General features: G+C 40.4%; 1 protein-coding gene across 7 annotated transcripts in view; it reads left to right on the top strand.

Moving 5' to 3' along the window:
* The first annotated feature begins 582 nt into the window (after positions 1–582).
* mcf2lb (mcf.2 cell line derived transforming sequence-like b) overlaps positions 583–19245 on the top strand; it is a 30243-nt gene continuing 11580 nt past the window's right edge. For 5 of the 7 annotated variants that reach the window (XM_026377353.1, XM_026377352.1, XM_026377351.1 and 2 more), the window contains exons 1-4: positions 7589–8211; positions 13718–13801; positions 15337–15451; positions 18376–18466. In XM_026377353.1, coding sequence (XP_026233138.1) covers positions 7689–8211; positions 13718–13801; positions 15337–15451; positions 18376–18466 — 813 coding nt within the window. In that variant the 5' untranslated portion in view covers positions 7589–7688. Of the gene's footprint in view, positions 804–7588; positions 8212–11463; positions 11601–13717; positions 13802–15336; positions 15452–18375; positions 18467–19245 lie in introns of those variants that run through there. The other 2 variants (XM_026377355.1, XM_026377356.1) reach the window with 2 other exon arrangements.

The raw sequence follows: 19245 nt of genomic DNA, 5'->3' as shown, positions 1-19245 counted from the left end.
ACCTTTTATACAAAAAGTGCTATGTATAACCAAAATGAAGCATAAACATTATGTATCAAAAACCAAACATATTGCAGTCTAGCAAAAATGTTGTCATAATCCTCTGTGGTCACATGGTGGCAATGCAGCCTAAACAATGATGCCTGACCAGTATGTCTCTGTGGAGGAGACCCTTTCATGACACAGCTGTTATACCTTTTCTTTACTCTGGATGTCGCTGTTGCATCAGCTGTTGGTGTGAAACTGCAACGCTGACCTTCACTTCCCCTCCCCCCTCTGTATGCAAACACGCAGGTTTGCACCATCATGTGTGCTGAGGTGTACATGTGTGAATGAGCCTCCTGCTTCATCTTCTCCCCACCTCCTTTGCCGGCATCCTCTGCTCTGCATCTCTCTGCGGAAGACTCGTCCCTGCAGCTGAGGCTGTCGCAGCCAGAGCAGCTTCAGCTTCAATACCATACTCCCATCCATAAAAGCATCTAGATCTCCCGAGCACTACCAAGCTGCACACACCCCCCTGGGCTACTTTACCCTGCTGCATCCCTTTCTTACCTTTTGCGTGGTTGGGCTTGTCAGCGCAGCATCCCCATCTCCCATCTCCCATCCTGTTCACCATCATCTTGCTCTCTGAATCACTGTTCAGGGAAAAGCAGGCAAGCTGTCTCTTCTTCCTGCAAAAGTGTCTGTTGCCTGGGCAGTTGGTCTTCCACTGTCCCTCTGGAGGATGATCCTGTGGATGAAAACAGAGGAGATGGCCCTGGGGGAGCTGCTAGAGAGACTGAGGACCGTCACCCAAAGCATTGGTGGGTAATAACAACTATAAACAGAAACTACAGTCACAGGCTTATTATCTTCTGTTGATCTGTCTTTCTTATATTTGTCTGTTGGATATACTAGAGCTTAAATACGTTGAAAGACAACATTGCATCTATTGTTAAATTTAGACCAAATAATATGCTAAACAAGATGGTCATCATGTCAGTGAGCTACAAAGGTTTTTTCTTTTTCTGTGTAAAACTCAATTAGGTTTAATGTGCTGCTGTACACGCAATTTCTGCCTCAAGCCAGACAGGTGCTTAGCTAGCAAGCTGTGTTTTTGCAGTACTGCTTATACTTCATGCTTGCAGTGTGAATTGCAATACTGACCCATATTATTTGGTCCTATAAAAGAACATGTATTGTATTGTGGTGAAACTGGAGTTACAATTATTCATAAAACAAGTTGCCACATGCAACTATTATTTTTTATAGGCTATTTATTTATTTATTTATTTATTTTAACAAATTTTATGTTGTGTTGCATAAAATTGGACATGCAATCAATTCACCAATGTCTATAAAATATGCAGAAGCAAGACGTAGCAGACATTGATTATAGTGTCATAGTGTAGTGTGGACATGTGTATGGTGAGAAAAATTGTTGATAGTAGTCATCCACACACCACAGTGCTGTTATTTCATTTCCAGTGGCAGCCACTGTGCATACATGAAAAACAACCTCCATTAATAACCTGACTGTCAACACATAGGCACAAACATGAATACACACACAACACACCCTTAAATGTTGGAGGTTTAGTTTCATGTGGTGTTGACTCTGTTTTATTGAAGAACTGTGACACTTAACCTCATTTAAACTGACTATTCAGGTAGTAAAGAGAAATAACTTGGAAAAACACACTTGTCTTTTAGCTCTTAGCAAAGCGGACTCTAGTAGCATTCTTTCCATCTCAGAACTGGAGATGTGAGAGAAAGTATGGCAGCAGTGAGTGGGTGGACTGGAGGAAGAAGTGGGACATGGCTACGGTGAAGCTAGTAGAATGAACATGCACATACAGCTCTGAAGGTGGATTACAAGCTACACACAACATGAAATTGAAATTATGACAAATGGTTGGCATTTTATCCTTACATTTTCAGAAAAGAATAAGTGTGTGCCTACTTAACATTTGGAGAGATGGGGTCACTAGTAGCGTTCTGTGTATAAGCAAATGTGAGGAATTTTCTGTGGCAGGAGGACGAGAGCAGTAATCGGCTCAGCGAGGAGTCTAACGCTGATCACAGAAGACAGCAGAGACGAAGGGAGAGTGAGGAAAAGAGATGAAGAAACAGAGTCAACCGAGGATGTAAAAGATTTAGCATTGTCTAATCTGGCGAGTTGCTCATTTCCACTGCTATTGAAAGGAAGGTGTTGTAGAATGCAAAAAGCACAGAGAAACCCCTGGTTTTCTGTATTATTGTATTTGTTGTGCTTTTAATATGAGTGTGAAAACAGAACTCTTTGCATCCCACAGTGGGGATTTCTTCCTTTTTCAATGCACACAGCCATTCTCAGCTATCTGTCAGTCTGTCTACCTACAGTATGGGTGCAGCCTTTCAGCAGGCACTGAGTGGGCAGAGCTTTTAGCACAGCTTAGATTAAAAAAGGAAAATGTAGTGGATAAATGCATTTCTTCTTTCTTCATTATTACAAATAAAAAACAGTGTCTTTTGACTGAGGTGCGGACAGAAACAAAACTAATAGCTGTTAAATATTGATCACGTATACCAGCTTATTTTATCAGGACAGGTTAGGTTAGCATGCAAACATTAATTAACACTAAATGTGAAGTAGAATGGGGGGATGGGGTGGTAGGGGGGAATTAAAAACAACAGTAAATGAATCATTTTTGAAAGAAATTGTTAGTTGCAAATGTTTTCACAGACAAGCTCTCCACAACCCTAACTGGCCATTTGACCTACTTCCAGTTCATTTAAAGGGACATATCCAGTTCAGTGCATCACAGGTCTCAGCTTTTCCAACAAGAATGTTCATCTGCAGCTAGTGATGCTCGGGGGTTGTTTCACAGTATTATTACAGTATTTTAATTTCTAATTTGTTTAATTTAATTTGGTTGATATAGCCTGTGTGTATTCACATCTTGTGTGTTTACCGCTGAGCTATAGAAATGAGCTTTATGAAAGTGTTTTCAAGCAGCTCAGAACTTTGCTTGCTGTTTGACCTCAGTGATTTGTTATTGATCAAATGGTCCTCTGTTGTGTTGCTTGGGTTAATTTCTTCTGTGCAAGTGAGCTGTTTTGTTCATCCCTAAAGACAGAGCAGGTGTATAGCCAGATGGATCCAGCAGCTCACTGTTAGTCTCTAACTAGATATCTATGGTCAGAAATACAGGACGAGCAGCTGAAGCAGGAGAGTAAACTTCTATAACATAGCATGTACAGTTTATTTTATTACAATCAAAATTAAATTATTAAATTAGTCAGAATATTAAACTGCCTTCAGAGATACATAAAAGCAATATTAATATTGCTTCCAGTAAAATTAATTCAAAGTATTTTCTCTATTCGTCATACATGTCTTACCCACTCATCCACATCAGTCATCATTTTTCTTTACATGATATCAGGATTTTAAAATGATTTTATTTCTTGGTTTTTAGGTGGGTTTGTTTTTAGCCACACTAGCAGCTAATGAAGACAGTGTTTGCTTGTGAGCTGGATTGATTCATCCAGTCTATTGGGTGGATTGCTATGATATTTTGCACAGAGATTCATGGTGAGCTGAGGATTGATCCTAATCATTGTTAGATTATACATAAAACTGTATCTTTTGAAAAGTCCACATGATGGAAGTCAGCTGTCTTGACAACTTTTGGATGAAGTGCCGTGCATCTCTACATTCATGTGCTGCAAACACGTGTAAAAGTTTATGAACAAATACCTGGAACACAAATGACATCCCCATGAGTGGAAATTAGTCTTTATCTCTGATCAGCAAAACACTACTATGGTGACCATTAGTTCTTCTGAACATCATCATGTTAACATTGCCATACTGAGCATGTTAGCATTCTGACTCCTAGATGTTAGTGTTTTTGAGGATTTAAGTATCTGTTACTAATATGTTTAGCTCTAATTGCATCATGTGTGAGTCAATTTGACTTGTGGGGACTTGCATGTGTTCATGCAAGCAAACAGTGATGGGCTACCAATGAGGTACCACACAGGAGGTGGGAGATGCTTTAAAGGAGGGATCAGACCTAATCAACACAGTTGAAAAAGGGGGGTCACATAGAGATAGATGGGAGGGGTAAGGGTGAATGTCATGGAGCTGATGTTTTGTGTCTTGTTCCCCACATATGTCTAATTAGTATGTGTGAGAGCACAGCTCCAGTTTAATTTGTGCTCTAAACCTATAAACTGCAAGCAGCCTTTTTCTTGCCAGCTTTAACAACACAAACACAAACTTGTGAAAACCCTGCCAGAAAGCGAGTTCCTCTTCACTCCCATCAAAGAGGGCCCTCTATGTTTGCCCCACACTTATGTTACTATACTCTGCATACTTGTTTCTGCTTTTTGCATAATTTCATTGTTTTCCTGGAATAGGTGCACAGCAAAATCTCAGGAGATAGAAAAAAGGAACATTAGTTAAGTGGGGGATTATAATTAGCCTGAGCAGCAGAAGGGGATTTGTGCCTCACCGGCTGCCCTCTGCTCCCCTCCACCCTCCTCCTATTTTGTCCTTCCGAAGAGATCTATGCTACTCTAAGCTGCGAGCTGTCAATAGTTGAACTTGCAATGAGATGTGTGTGCGTCTGAGTGGGAGTGTGTGGGTTTGTGCAGGACGGGGCCTGTTTTCACCTCCATTTTGAAGTCACCTACAGTGTTTGTTTCAGAGGTTGTGCAGACAGTGACTCAGCTTATTTTGGTTCTGCCAGCTTTGCACTGTGTTGTTTTCTCAAGTCCCCAATGTGGCTGTGCAGAAGACTCTTTGCTTGTAAGTACGCACTGAAGCGGTCTCCTCACAGGATGCATGTGAAAGCATGTCGGCTTGATCCAAAGTGACCTGGCTCACTACTACAAAAACGGATCCTTCCCATGTCTGCCTTTGGAGACCTGCATTTTGTCTATTGGAGTGTGCAGCAGGGCTTTGCAGGTGCAGCAAGGTGTCTCTCTGGATCACAGACTTTGTTTGAGTGTGTGAGACCAGCACCTGGCTCTCATGTCTCTCCATGAGTATCTGCGGGAGGGCGGTGAGGCGTCGTACCGGCTCATGAACCGACTCAGTCATCTGATCCAGAACTTGGACTTCTCTGGACTGGGCTCCTCTTTTTCTTTCAGCCCTGCCAGCCGCAAGAACTCCTGGAGAGACTGGGATGGTAAGTCTGACTTTCCAGCACTGGAAAGCTGCAAAAAGTAATCTTATGTCTATGAGCCTAAACATACAATAGTGTGTGTCTGTGTGTGTGTAACATATTCACGATTAAAGCTCTGGCCAGAGTTCTGTAGGGCATCTCGCCCAGAGTCTCACACACAGTGTTTCCTGTGGGCTCCCCTTGCTCCATGCTGGGCTGTTTCTATCTTTCTTTGTCTGTATAACAGTTGTGTGTCTGTATGTGTAAGTGCGTGACCACACAGCTTAAACAGCAGCTCCTGTTTTCAACATAGAGATCCCAGCGACTGCGGGGAAATTTTCCGTAACAGATTCCTTAGCAAATGCAGACATTGCAGCACACGGCACCTTCCCAGCAGACGAGCTGATGCCAAGGACTGGGAACTGCTGATTGAAGCTGCTGAGGTTTCAAGTTGGTGTCCTGTCAGCCAGATTGTTGCCATTTGCAGACGTTGGTTATGCCACTGCTTAAAAAAGGACTCTCCTGGGATTTACAAGCGCAGAGAGAAAAAAGCATGGTGAGGAAAGCACAGAGGAGTGTTTCTCAGTGGGACAGTGGGATGCCGATGGTTCCGCTTAAGCCACGTGAGTCAGGAGACGTATGGATGGTATTTTTGTGTGTGTCTGTGAGAGTAGGCTATGCATCTGTTTTTCTGCGTCTAGTTGGAGCCTGTTTTCCGTCTGTGCAATTTGTGCAAGTGTAAACTTTTACACAAAGCAAAGTTATACCTTTGTCTATTCAATGAATTAGCAAAGATTTTTTCTTTAAAGTCACTTTTGTTTTTGTTTAGCAGCTTCATCCATCGCAGAGGTCAACTTTAAATGTTTACATTTACTTGTCATTGCATGGTCCAAGCTATTTGAGTGTCTAAGCTATCAGTAAGTGCATCTATGTGAGTATCTGTATACATATGTATGTGTATGGGCATGCATGGACGTGTTGTCCTCATCTGGAAGTGGAAGAGAACTTGTGATTTCGGGGGAACAGATTTGTTTTCCTTTCCTCCCACTTCTGTTAAGGTCATCAACCATTAGGTGAAGTCACACAAGGGAAGAATCATGTTGGTTATTCTTTAACTGTTTGTTATTACAGACCACTGAGCATTGTACCTGCATACTATATGAAAATGTAGGATAGCAAAGCTCCCATTTGTAGAATGCATTTTTACAATAGTGCTTGGTTGCATTTGTGGATTAATGATACAAATAAATATTAATCTGCAACTTTTTTCCACCTACTACTGATTCTTTAAGTGAGTTACAGTGTATCTGCACTCTTCTATCCACTCTGTGTATGTACCTATTGTACTGTAAACTCTTAATCATCCTCATCCTAAGGATTCTCCTCAGTATGTGTGTGTGTGTGCATGTGTACGAGCAGTGTTCCTTACTGAACTGAGAATTTTAACAGAGGGAACTGTATGTTGTTCTTCAAACTTCTGATTTTGGAATATATAAACAAAAACACAGTAAACATTCACACAGTAATCAGCATCTTTACATTGGACTGAGTTAGTTTGTTGTTCTGTCTCATGTTTGACTCTCTTGCTACATTTCATTTCACAGTTCACCACCCGCATGGCCTTAGCTTTTATCTCTAAACTTTTATGGTACCGAAAACCTCAAACATGCCCTTGGTCATAGAGTAAACACTGGGCCTAACCCACACACAACATCCCTAACCTACACACAGTCATGCAGATGCATGCTTTCATAGCCATGCACACACACACTCTCCCCTAAACATCTTCTCACCACTGGACCTCTTTTAGTCTTGACACAGAATGGTGTCTGTTCGTTCATTTTGACTGAAATTTATCTTTTACTCAACTTGTTCAATTGGAATCTAAATGTCCATCATTCATTCTAAGAAACAGTCTCTGTCTTTGAGAGCTCTCATTAGAATTAAGTCTTTCAGTAAGTTTGTAAGAATGGCTCTTTTGAGTGGTGTAAACAAGAATAGGGCCTTTGAATGGCTATAGTCTGTGAATGGTTAAATGGGGATGCAGGCAGTGTTTGAATAGGCTGGTCAGAATGGGAGCTTTGTACTTTTTGGTCCACATATCCTGAGATAAGGCAGACGGGGAGTCTGGGCTTTGTTGGCCTAGGTAAATGAGCTGCGGTCCCTAACATACTGTAACATTACTTTACATTTCCTGTTTTTGACTAGTCTTACTCTGTCATATCTGGATCCTATTTTAGAGGCCACACTCTGTCGTACTTTACATTAGCAAGCTGGAAACAGTTGAGCCAAAAGTGGTCAGGTAATTGTCCTTTTAGGGGAGGGATAAGGGGAATCAGGGAAGGTGGGGTCAGGTGCCACAGTGTGGCTTTTGTCTACACGGAAGGTAACCTGAGGTTGTAAAAGGAAGTCCTCCCAGTCACTGAGAGACAGCCTGCAGGGTGTAGAGCACCTGCAGCCCGACGGAGAGTGAGAGGCTGAATGCGGAGCCTCGGGGGAGGTGGAGTCAGAATTAGAGAGGGAAATTTACAGTGATACCTTTGAAAATGCTGCATGGAACAAATGTTGCAGAACCCAAGTGAGCGAGACGTAGACTGGAACAGTAGGATGGGTGGAGAGGAGATGACAGAGTCCAGCTTCGTGATGGATGAGGATGTGGAGGATGAGTTAGACTTTTGCATGGAAGTGGATTGGAGTCTGGCAGGACAGGTGAGTGTAGGTCCTGATGAATACCTAGACAGAAAGGATTTGGACTGGTTTCTGATCAGAGAACGTTCAGATTCTCTGTCTGATAGTCAGGAGCAAATAGAGGAAAGGCCAGGGAGTCACAGAGATAGTCAAACTCAAGACGACAGCAAGATGGAAGCTGATTCAGGGTCGGTGGAGAAGAAAGAGAGGGAAGCAGAGAGAGAAGCAGAACTAGATGATCAATCTGAGGAGAGCGACAAGAAAAGGATGGAGCGAGCGTTTGACGTGTGTTTGCGGCCAAGAGAGGAGAGTGGGGGTCATGTTCGGATCACTCTGGAAGAGGTGGAAAGATACCACAGATTTTCCTGCTGCTGCCAATGGCTGTGTGGTAGGTGTCAGGTGTTTCATTGTTTTCTCTCATCCTTTTTGTTTCTCTGTATTACATCAGGATTCTTCTCCTGTCCATCTTTCACCATACTGTGTTCACCTGATTAGTTTCTTCCTGTACCATGTTTGTTCATGTAACCACATCTTCCACCAGCGCTCTTCACCTGTCCTGTACCTTTGTGCAGTTGTAGTGTAGGCACTGGAAAAATGATTGTGAACGTGATTGGAATTGAGTCTCTGATCATTTTGACAGAAGAGTTTCATCAATATCTGTGTTGATCTGGAGGAGTTTTCAGTTTTTGTAAATGGGATTTTGTAAATAGGATCATTAGTCATTTCTAATTTTTTGCTCCCACAGTCATTCTTTAATTGCTTGGAGCACAGTTAGTCATCACCATCAGTGTGAACAGCACTTTAATTTACCTTTATCTGAATCCTCACACCCTTCTGCTTCCTTCATGTTATGAAGGGTTCTGTTACTCCTCCTCCTCCTCCTCTTCCTCCTCCATGATCATCACTGTAAGCCCCTTATTCCCACTTGTTGCCCTCCCCCATCTCTTTTTGTCCATTCTGTTCACTACTCCCAAATCTGCACTGTCCATTATTCAGAGTTTGAGATATTTTTAGAATAATTTTGCATTTCCTATAAGATCTCAGAGAAACACAAAGAAATCAGCAGCTCTGGCTGAGGGAGTTATTTCATAAACATTTATTAACAAGCTTAGAGCCTGATTGTAAAATAGTTTTTAGTGTTTTTTGTTTGTTTGTTTTTTATTAGGATCTGTCACAGTTTATTATATGTGAGTTGTATCAGGCTCTCTAGGTGTGTGACTGTGACCCACTAACATTTGACTCGTCACACACAAACGTGAGCACGGGTGGACACTAATCCTCGTTGTTAAGCCTTTTAAAGAACATTAGTGCTTCAACCAGCAGGTGGTGTGTATGTGAGTGCGTGGTTATGTGTGTGTACTGTATGTCTGTTTGCAGACAAAGTTTTCTCATCAGCAGTTACCTTGTGAGTCAAGAGCAGAAAAAGCACTTAAATTATTGTTTGTACTGCAGGAGAAGATAAGACTGTGTCGCTTAGGAACTGCTTTGTCATCTTGTGTGTATCTATCATGTGATATGGTGCAGACAGTAAACACCAAAGTAATTTAAGCCTTTCTAGTTTTCCCATTGGCCGAGTTTCACCTGCACTCAGTCTGTTAGTGACACTAGTTACTACTACTATTATTATTATTATCGTTAGCACATCTGTTTGCACAGTCATGTCACACCACCTGATAGTAATATCACCAGTATTTCTAGTTTGGATGTATTGATGATGATGTTCTCGACCTTATCACCCATTCTGTATATGAAAACTACTGTGTGGACAGTCAGTGGACATTAGGAATGAAGCACTGTGTGAATGAGAAGAAGACAGTCAAATGCAATAGATAACAAGCATTAAAAAAGTGACTTAACAGGGACTGAAACTCTAACGTGGCATCTTTCAGTGGGGGATTTTTTTCTGTAACAGAATAGCCTCTACCTGGAAACAAAGTAGAGGTCTTGCTGGCCTGGGTGTTGGGTTGGTTTTGATTTGAGATGATATGTGTGGGAGTTGCTGGGGGCAAGGTGTGGCTGGATGACTGAGGCTCGGTCAGAAGGTGGAAGCTGATGCAGGTTTCTGTGTGAACTTGAATCAGCGTGTGAGCGCCCTGCAGATGGCTAGACATTTGAAGCTTTGTGTTCAAACACCTCAGGCAGCAACTGGCCATTGTCAACATGGAAACATTGCTTTACAAAGTTACGAACATCACAGATATGGTCGTTTATCTAGTCTCATCTTCACTTTTATGTCTTATGTTAAAGAGGTGTGCACGCCTTTGCCAGAGGTTAAATTTGGTGTAACAGACTGGTTACAGCACATACTATGTAAATACAGCATCCCTGATTGAAGACCTTTGCTGCATCTCATACCTCCTTCTGTTCTCCCGTGTTTCCAGCCTGCCTTTAATACCCATTAAAAGTAACTTTCAGTACCTGCAGATGTCATTGAAAACTGTCGTATCAATAGAATTGAATTAATTCCCCGTAGGTCTAGTAGAACTGAATGGACCAGACTGATTTAATAATAATAATAACAGATCAATTGTAAGACAAGTTACAGCAAAACAGGAACAGTCCACGGGTTTATCCAGCAACAGGAAGCTTCTTCATTTAGAATAGAGCTAGTGCAACCTTTGCTATATCAGAAGCATTTTCCTTCAGTGAAGGAGAAGAAATGTTGCTGCAACTTATTGGCGTGATTGAAGAGCACCTGTATCAACAGGTTGATCATTCTAGGTTTGGGATGGTGTGTGTAATGCTCTTTATTAAATGCACTTTACAACAGTCTTGCCTGTTACAACTACAATAATTCCTTCCTTGATGTGATCTTTTTGTTGATGTGATCAATTTGAAAGTTTCCTGTGCCTCATTTTACAGAGACAAGTTTCTGTTATTCAGCCATGTCTCATTTAGCCGATATAAACCTGGTGAGCAATAAAACTGAACAACTTTCCAGTAAAATTATATTGCTTATATTGTTACTGAATAAGTGGGTTTATATGTTTAGTTTGTTTTTTTATTGTTTAAATTACTTCTGTCACAATCTCTGGTGGATTTTAAGATATTTCCAATCCTCAATGTTATTTTATTGATCGACTGTATAATTGGTTTACTGGCCAACATTTGCGCTTATATTAATTCTAATCATTTGTCCGCCTATGATCTGTTTATTCCAAATTAGAAAAACAGCACAGTTGTTTTCAGGCTCTATAGAAGTGCATCCTTTTTGGGTTTCTACTGACTTGCACATACAAAAATATTGGGATGTTCTTCTGATTAGATAAAAACCTTAGACTGAGTTTTCTTTGCATGGCACCAGCTGGTCTCAGAGGAGGTTTAAAGGAGGCAGGAGGCTGAAAATGCCAAATTAAGAAAACACACTTGAATGAGTTGTGTCAACAGTTTGAGTTTTTACAAGTGTGTGTGTGTGTCTGTGTTTGTGTGTGTGTGTGAGAGGGTGAGATAAACAGCAAACAATGAAAGTTAATGTAGTAAGGGCTTAAGGCCAAGTCACCTGATAGGTCTCATTGCCAAACAAAGAGTAACAGAAAGCCTTTTTGGTTTGTTTAAACTACTCTCAGAGGAGGGCTCAAATTGAACGGGATCCGCCTGAGGCAGACACAGCCTGCTGAACTCACAGGCAGGAGTAGAACGATGTACTGTATAGTTGAGGATATTTCACATTACTGCAGAACTGACTGAGCTCCAGTTATTATGAAGCCAAAATAGGTGGATGAGTTTTGGCCTGCGTCTGAACCTGCTGCCATCAGTTTGTCAGGTGTCACAACACAGGTATGATGCCATTTTGTCATATGTCAGTATGGTAGTTTTTGCATATTTGCTTTTGAGACTGTTCATGTTTTTTCTTATTTATGAGAGTTTGTGAGTCCCCATGAGTGGATAATACAAATCTGTAGGATTGATAGCGTAGATGTAGGGTGGGTTAGTGCATTTTATTCTCACATTATTTAGGCCTGACGTGTTAAAGGAATGTTTTCTCATGACCCCACCTGTTTCTCAGAATATAATTCGTATATATATATAAACATGTATACGAACTTGATATAGTATAGCAGTTGATCAATAACAGTTGAGGTATCACAACAAGTCTCATTTCCAGCTTGGCAGTGGTGTGATGACTTACTGTAGATGTCTCATGAAAACAAAGCAAACAAAACAAGACTAAGAAGAAAAGTCAATATCACTGTTACTTTAACTGTCCCATCTTTGTTTGTTCTATAACCACATTTACAGGATCATGTCTGTGACTAGACGAAACTCCTTTCCCATAATCTGTTGACCTTCCTGGCCCCTATAGTTGCCCCTCTTTGTCATTTTCTCGATCTTACATGCGTTTTCACGTCTGCAGCCTGTTTTATTTGAGGGACTGTGTTATAAAACTGTTTGTGTTGATCAGAGAGACATTTTCAAGATAAAAGTATTTATTTTTATATTTTTATTTTGCACTCAGAAGAGCTACAGCGGGTCTAACTCTAGTTATTTTGGTGAGCAAGGAGTGCCTTTGTACAGAAAATGGATGCGGTGAAGAGCAGTGAGAGGCCTGTGCTTCATGTTTTTATAATTCTGAACCACATGAGCTCTGTGTTGAGCTTGACGTCTACACAGCCCCCTTTTCTGGAACTAGATATAAAATATGCAAGCATCTTTACAAATCCTCTCTAAAGATGTTACCAGTGACTGAGGGAGTCTTAGACTGTCCTCATAAAAGCCATCTTAACACTGTATGTACCCAAAAATACCCAAAGGACTGATACTGAAAATGAGTTTACCTCACAGTAGCTTCTCACAGCAGTACTTGACCACAGTACACCCACTTATTTATTATTTCCCTAAGGCCTCTGTGCATGACGTCAACATTTAACACTGATAAAAGATGGCAGTGTCATTCAGGGAGACATGGAGCTGGTTGAAACAACACAGACCTCAAAGACCTCTTGTTGGTGGGGTGGGGTGGGGTGGTGGTTAGGTTTGTGTATGCTGAATCCAATGTGAGGGATGTTTCTTTAATGTTGGAGGATAAAAGATCTGCTGCAACATGCTGTAGACTTCACACATGTAAATAGACGATATAGACACAGAATCTGAATCTGATGTTGTACAATGTAAAAATTATAATAAGTGTATATTAAAATTTTAAAATACATTTGTGTTGCATGAGACACACATAGCAAAGCAATAGTAATATGAACACATAACAGGGACTACACTTTGGCACTTTTTCTCTATTGATCTGTTTGCCTTGCCTTGTATCAGTTTCAAATTGAACTGTGGCCAAGGAAACAAATCAATTCGCTGTATATTCAATGAAGACTCTTCATCTTTAATGCCCAGTAGTCATAAAGTTTAGTAGCTGACAGACACAATTGTGTTTCAGTTGGTCTTAATCCTTTTTTAGTTTATTTTCTTCACAGTAATAATGTCTGTTTTCTGACTTACACGTTAGACTCTAATAGAAAAAAAAACACAGCATTTGTCTGTTTCCTAAATATGTGGCTAAATAAGCCTCCCAACAAAGCCCCATTAGTGTCTGCCACCAAATCTTCAGTTTGATCCCTAGTATAATCACAATCTTTGTCTCCAACTAGGGTAAATTACCTAAATCTGATTATTTTAATCCCTACGATGTGGAGTTCATGATGTCTGGAGAGATGTGGACGATGGCGTGAAGGGGCCAACAGAGCCTGCTAACTTCTTTATTTGTTATATGTTATAGCAAATTGATTGTGTTGCATGTTTCAAGTTAATTCACCCTTGAAATTGTACGGATGATAATTCAGCATGTTATGATAAGTAAACAGCTAAGATACAGTAAATCAACAGTAGCCTCCGCCCATACTCTTCAGCTCTGCTGTACTAATAGTTTGTGGCTTTTGTTTTCATTTTTCCAGATGAAATTATGCAGCTGGATAGCAGTCCTCTCCGTGCTGTTGACATCATCCCTGACCTCAAGAAGCAGTTCGCGTTCCTTTCAGGTAACATTTGAATGTCTTTTAATGTGTTCAGTTTGTGTCTTTCTAGTTTCTCTTTGTTATTATTATAATTTTCTTTAATTTACTCGCTCCTTCATTTATTCAACAGCACTACACTGGTTGTTGTTCTTATTTCTGCCACCTGTGGATTCAGTTATATTTTAACTATTCCATTTGATATTTGCATAATTCACGTCAGCTGTGTTCTTCAGTCTGTTGAGTTCATTTGCTATTCAAATGTCACCGCCTTCCTTTTCCTCCTCGCTGGTTGTCAATTTTTGGTCTAGATATCCACCACCTTTTTGCGACTGTTACCTAATCTGCCTCTACATGTCCACTTCATGACAAGTGTCATGTTTTCATCCCCACAATATTCGTCTTATGATATTTGAGCCTTTTATTGCTGGATATCACCTTTATAAAATCCAAACAGTGCTGTAAAAACTGTCCTCTCTGTGTCACATGTGACCTTGTCGCTGCAGCAGGAGCCATTTTGCAGACAAAGATCTAAGCAGACGTTGAAACCATGACCGTGCACTTGCTGTTGCTATAGCAATGAGAGAAGAAAAGGCCGACAGATTGATATTCCAGTCACATGCGCTGACAGAGCAGCTGTTCCACACAAGGAGAGAGATAGTGCGTTTGTGTGTGTGTAGATGTCTGTCTGTGTTTGTGTGGATGAACTTAAGTTTAACTTTTAAGGGTTAAGATTTTTCTTTAATGCAGTAGAAGCTTAAGGTAAGGGTCTGGCCAGTGACATCACAGAAAACTGGCTCAATAATGTTTTCTCAGCTGGCCGCTTGCTATGAGTGATGGGATCCCAACAAGAATACAAATCCTTCTGCAAACATTACAACAGTTTTGATTATTTCAAATAACCAAAGCATGATTTTGTGTTATTATTGTGTCTGTGTTTTTTATCTTCTCTGCACTCTTCCCACTAAGTGGATGAGGCTCAGCTGGAGAAAGGTGATGTCACCTGTTTCTGTGGACCAATCAGGATTTACTATCAAAATCTAATTGCTGTTATGGGCTCATTTGTTTATGTTTCCATGCAGCAGATCAAATCCAATCAAACCACTTTGTATAATTACCTCCCCAAATGTTTCAGTCTTTGGTTGTTGCTGTTCCCTATTTTTAAATGTCTGTGTTTGGAACTAAGCAATATGTATGCATGGGAAAACTGGCATATTTAGCATATTTCTTTTTATAGGCGTGGGTTCTAGACTAAATTTGTTGTGTCTGTTTCTGCAGGTACTTCTGTGTTGCTTTCACAGTAACTGTAACATCAGTGCCCCCGTGTGGCCACACTTGTTTTTACTGTAAATCGTCACAAAACAGTTTCTTTTTCTAAATTATCAAAAGCTGTGGAAGCTATGACAAATTTAAAAGTTGTTTTATTTTAATTTTGAATTAGAATTTTGACTTATATATAATGTATTATGTTTAGCTACCCCAAGGACGTATATACAAAGCATCTTAGGTAAAACCACATATTCGTGTGCAGAGTATCTATGTTCCTGTTCTCTGTTTTCCAGGAGGTAGAGGAGATAATGGCAGTCCAATCATTGTGTTCCCAGAATTCCCTGCATTTGGAGAGATCACCGACAGAGAGTTCCACAATGTGCTGACGTACCTGACAAGTGTGCCCAGGTAAAGCTCCTCACTGGTTTCTAATGTACAGGAACATGCACACATACATACATATGAGGAGGCTCCTTATCGTTGCTGACACCCTCTTTCCTACCTCATACATCAGCACAGATTTCTTCCTCTACTTAATTTCTTATTCTGTCTTGTATAACAACTCTTAGTTTTCAACACCATCTATTTACTTGGGGTCAACATCAGTGCTGCTGATGAACCTGTGTGGGTGGATGTATAAACTGTGAGAGCCACAACTAGAGTTAAAGTAGAAGCAGCTCCAGGTTTGAACAGGGCCAGCTAATGCATTTTGTATAGAGTTTGCATGTTCCTGGGTTTTTCTTCTACTTTCCAACAAGTGAACTCTAATGGATGGAAGAGAGACAGTGATGAAGTGCAAGAGTATGTCGTCTGCCAGCAGGTGGCAGCGGATACTTAATCACAGTTTCACTTCATAAAGATGTTGAGTGCAGAGGATTTGGTTTTTAGATGAGTGTGTGCATTGGACAGAAATGTGTATTAAGGCCTGTATTGTATTATATTATCTGTCCTTATTAGCAGGATGGCTAATTTACAATCCAGGGTTTATCAGTCTTCTGCAGGTTGTCTTTGTTCACATAGGATAAGACAAGGGGGGGAGGGGAAAATGTATAAGATCATCCTTTTCTCAAATATTCCCCCATAAAGCAGTAATTCTTTCATATGTAGTCGTCCAGGTTCTTGGTTTTTTTAGCTCTTCCTCCTGGCTGCCCTTTTGTCATCTTGCCAGAAATTGTGTAAAAATGGAAGCCGCAGTGATTTTCACTGTTTGAATCTAAATAATGCATACAGGCCACTGAGCAGAGGTGAATTCTGTAGGAGCTTAGAGTGTCTGTATTAGGACATGTATGTGTTCATGTTTACATTTATGTCCAACATAGCTTATCTCATTTTTTCTATTCTTATTTTTAAATTCTACAAACAAGATATTTTATCATATTAGAATTTCTCCCTGGCCTGTCTGTAGAGGTTACCCGTATGAGATAGTAATAGATCATCTAACGCTGTAAAATACAGAAACAGACGGCCGCAGACACCTGAGGGACCAACAACCCCAGTGGACACACGTGGCCCATACAGCGAACAAGCAAATGTCCGACACCTGCATATTCTGACCTTGAACAGCTTCTGCTAATTTAAAAGGAATAATTGTAGCTCAGCGTTTATTGCAGACATTTTTTTTATGTTTTTCCATTGCGCTTTGCATTTACATACTGAGCGAATTAATAATAATAATATAACAATGACAATACATTTCATTTATGGAGCATTTTTCAAAATTTAAAATTCCCTTCATTCTTTACAGGAGGAAATCAATAAAACAACTAGGTAGTTGAAATATACACACAGTCTGCAGCTATGGATCTATTTTGAAGATACAGTTGATACTAACATATTTAAAATATTCCTGTCTCAATGATACAGTATTGAATCTGTTTTTAATTTAATGTATCAGTGCCCTGATATATTAGACAGATTCTCTGCTCTGTTCAGCGACACTGAATAAAGGGAAGCTACAGTATTGCAGTGTGTGTGTTGCCATGTCTGCATATGCATTCATGCAGCAAATTTCCCTCATCACTGCATTGCCATTAGGCAGAACTTTTTCACAGCTCAGCAAACAGCTTGTGGCATTTTGTGCAATCCAATTATTATTAGGATTCTCAGCAGCCACAACATCACAAGGTGAGCCAAGCTATGAATATTTGAATTAATCAGTTTATACATGAGACAGTGTCTGTTTGCAATACAATACAACAACACTGTATGATTTCTAATGTGTATATGTCCATTTACATGCTCATGAATTTATTCTCCTGCAAAACCAAAATTAAAAATTGGTCGAAGATAATAACAGATCAATAATAGGAGATGGTCCACTACTAACAATTTGAAAACTGCAGGTAATCAGCCAGGTTCAGTGCATAAAGAAATGTGAGAAGTGCTACTATGAATGTAAACTTTACAGTGAGAGAAAGTCTAGTGATCTGGAAAAATACTAATACTGTTTAATACTAATAGTTTTTTCCATATATCCAAACCCCCTCTGTTTACAGTGGGATCCTTTGTGAGCATGTCTATAAAGATGTGCTCATTGGCTGCTAGAGCTGCTCGTTTCTTTTCAGCCATGTTGTGATTGGCTTGTGTCCCAGCCGTTCCAAGTTTCTCATTGGGCAACCTGCAGAGGCAGCAAAGCGGGTGCAGAGGCTGGATGCTGTGATTGTCTGAGGCATTTGGCTCCCTCCTCTTCAAACAGCACAGCACAACAGGATCTATTCATGTTCTGTGTTTTTATTTTGTCTATACTGTTGGAAGGACTTTCAATCTTTTAATCAGCTGCAGAATGAGGAATACCAAAGCAAATACTTAGCATTGCTGTGATATTTGTGCATTAAAGATGCTGAAACTGCTTGGTTGCTCATGTGTCACCTATGCTGTAGGTGCATCATGTATTCAGGTAAGCATAGGGGATCCTGCTGGTGAGCAGGCTTGTGCATGTGTCATTGATTGCTGGAGGTGTGTTAACCACATAACCCACAATTCTCCTGGGATCAGAGAGGCCATCGTGTGAGGGGGGCTGCAGTGGGAGAACAGGGGCTAGAAGCTGAGGGTCAAGAAATCTGGAGACGCTTTGCAGCGTCCCCTTTTGTGGCCTACACCAGCTATTGTAGACGATAAAGCTAAACAAAACAGGGAGTTGTGAAGTCACTTTTGCCTTTAAATCATTACAATAGTTTAGTGTGTACCTTGTTTTCATTACACTCTAAAATAAGTTGCTACAGTCATTTTGTGATTTTGTGCCTCTCCTGGCTGCAGTTTGTGATTTTTTCCAAAGGGTGAAATCAATCATTTTTAAATTTGTGTTAAATATGTTGCTCCTCTGTGTGTTCCAGTTTGTCATCGACAGGCGTGGGCTTCATCCTGATCATCGATCGCCGGCAAGACCGATGGGCAACCGTTAAAGGAACTCTGCTTCGTATCGCAGTAAGTTTGCCTTTTGTCTGTCTGTAGGAGAGGAACTGCTTTTTAAGGCACTGACCTTGTCCCCTTACTAATGAGTGACACAAGGTTTGTTAGGCCACAGAGAGGTGTTGGAGCATCCCTATCTCTTTCACAGCTCCACCAGCACCCGCCTGGGGGTGGATATGAGCCAACACCAACCTTGAACTCTCCCGTCACAGCCAGCCAAGTGTTTCCATAGCTACAGGGAGAAATAAATAGTCATATGCAAAAAACTAAAAGACATGATGTTACTTTTCTTTACTTGTTTATTTAAATGCCTCATCACATCAGATCTACTTTTAAAATGAAATGCATCATGAGAGTCCTTGAATCATTGTATAAACTGATTTAGCTTTTGCCTTTTAAATAGATTTTAATTTCTTAGAATAAGTCCTACTATCTGGCACTGTGATGAGGTGGATGTTTTTCTGAGATGTTTTACGTATATTAAATGTCTGCCTTCCAAAACAGCTTTTTGCTTCTTTTAATGGCTAGAAATGTTAAAAATGACACTTGAGTCACACCAAGCATTAAGATTCCTGCTCTAAAGGATCCACTTTTAAATGTCTTCACAGCTTTCTTTATGTCAACATTGCACTTCCCTTCCCTACTTCCCTACACGTGTTGTACACACGTGTTTATTGCAATTGATATACAGGAAACATTTGTAAAAGATAAAAATCTTTCAAAGGTTTTACATAAATTTTTCAACTTCAATTGGCCTCACATGTTAAGTTAAAAACACTGAAGGCAGCTATGTA

The sequence above is a fragment of the Anabas testudineus genome, chromosome 21 (assembly GCF_900324465.2).
Source record: "Anabas testudineus chromosome 21, fAnaTes1.2, whole genome shotgun sequence".
NCBI classification, from domain to species: Eukaryota; Metazoa; Chordata; class Actinopteri; order Anabantiformes; family Anabantidae; genus Anabas; species Anabas testudineus.
The sequence above is the reverse complement of the archived record's forward strand: the minus strand, read 5'-3'. Positions and strand labels throughout refer to the sequence as shown.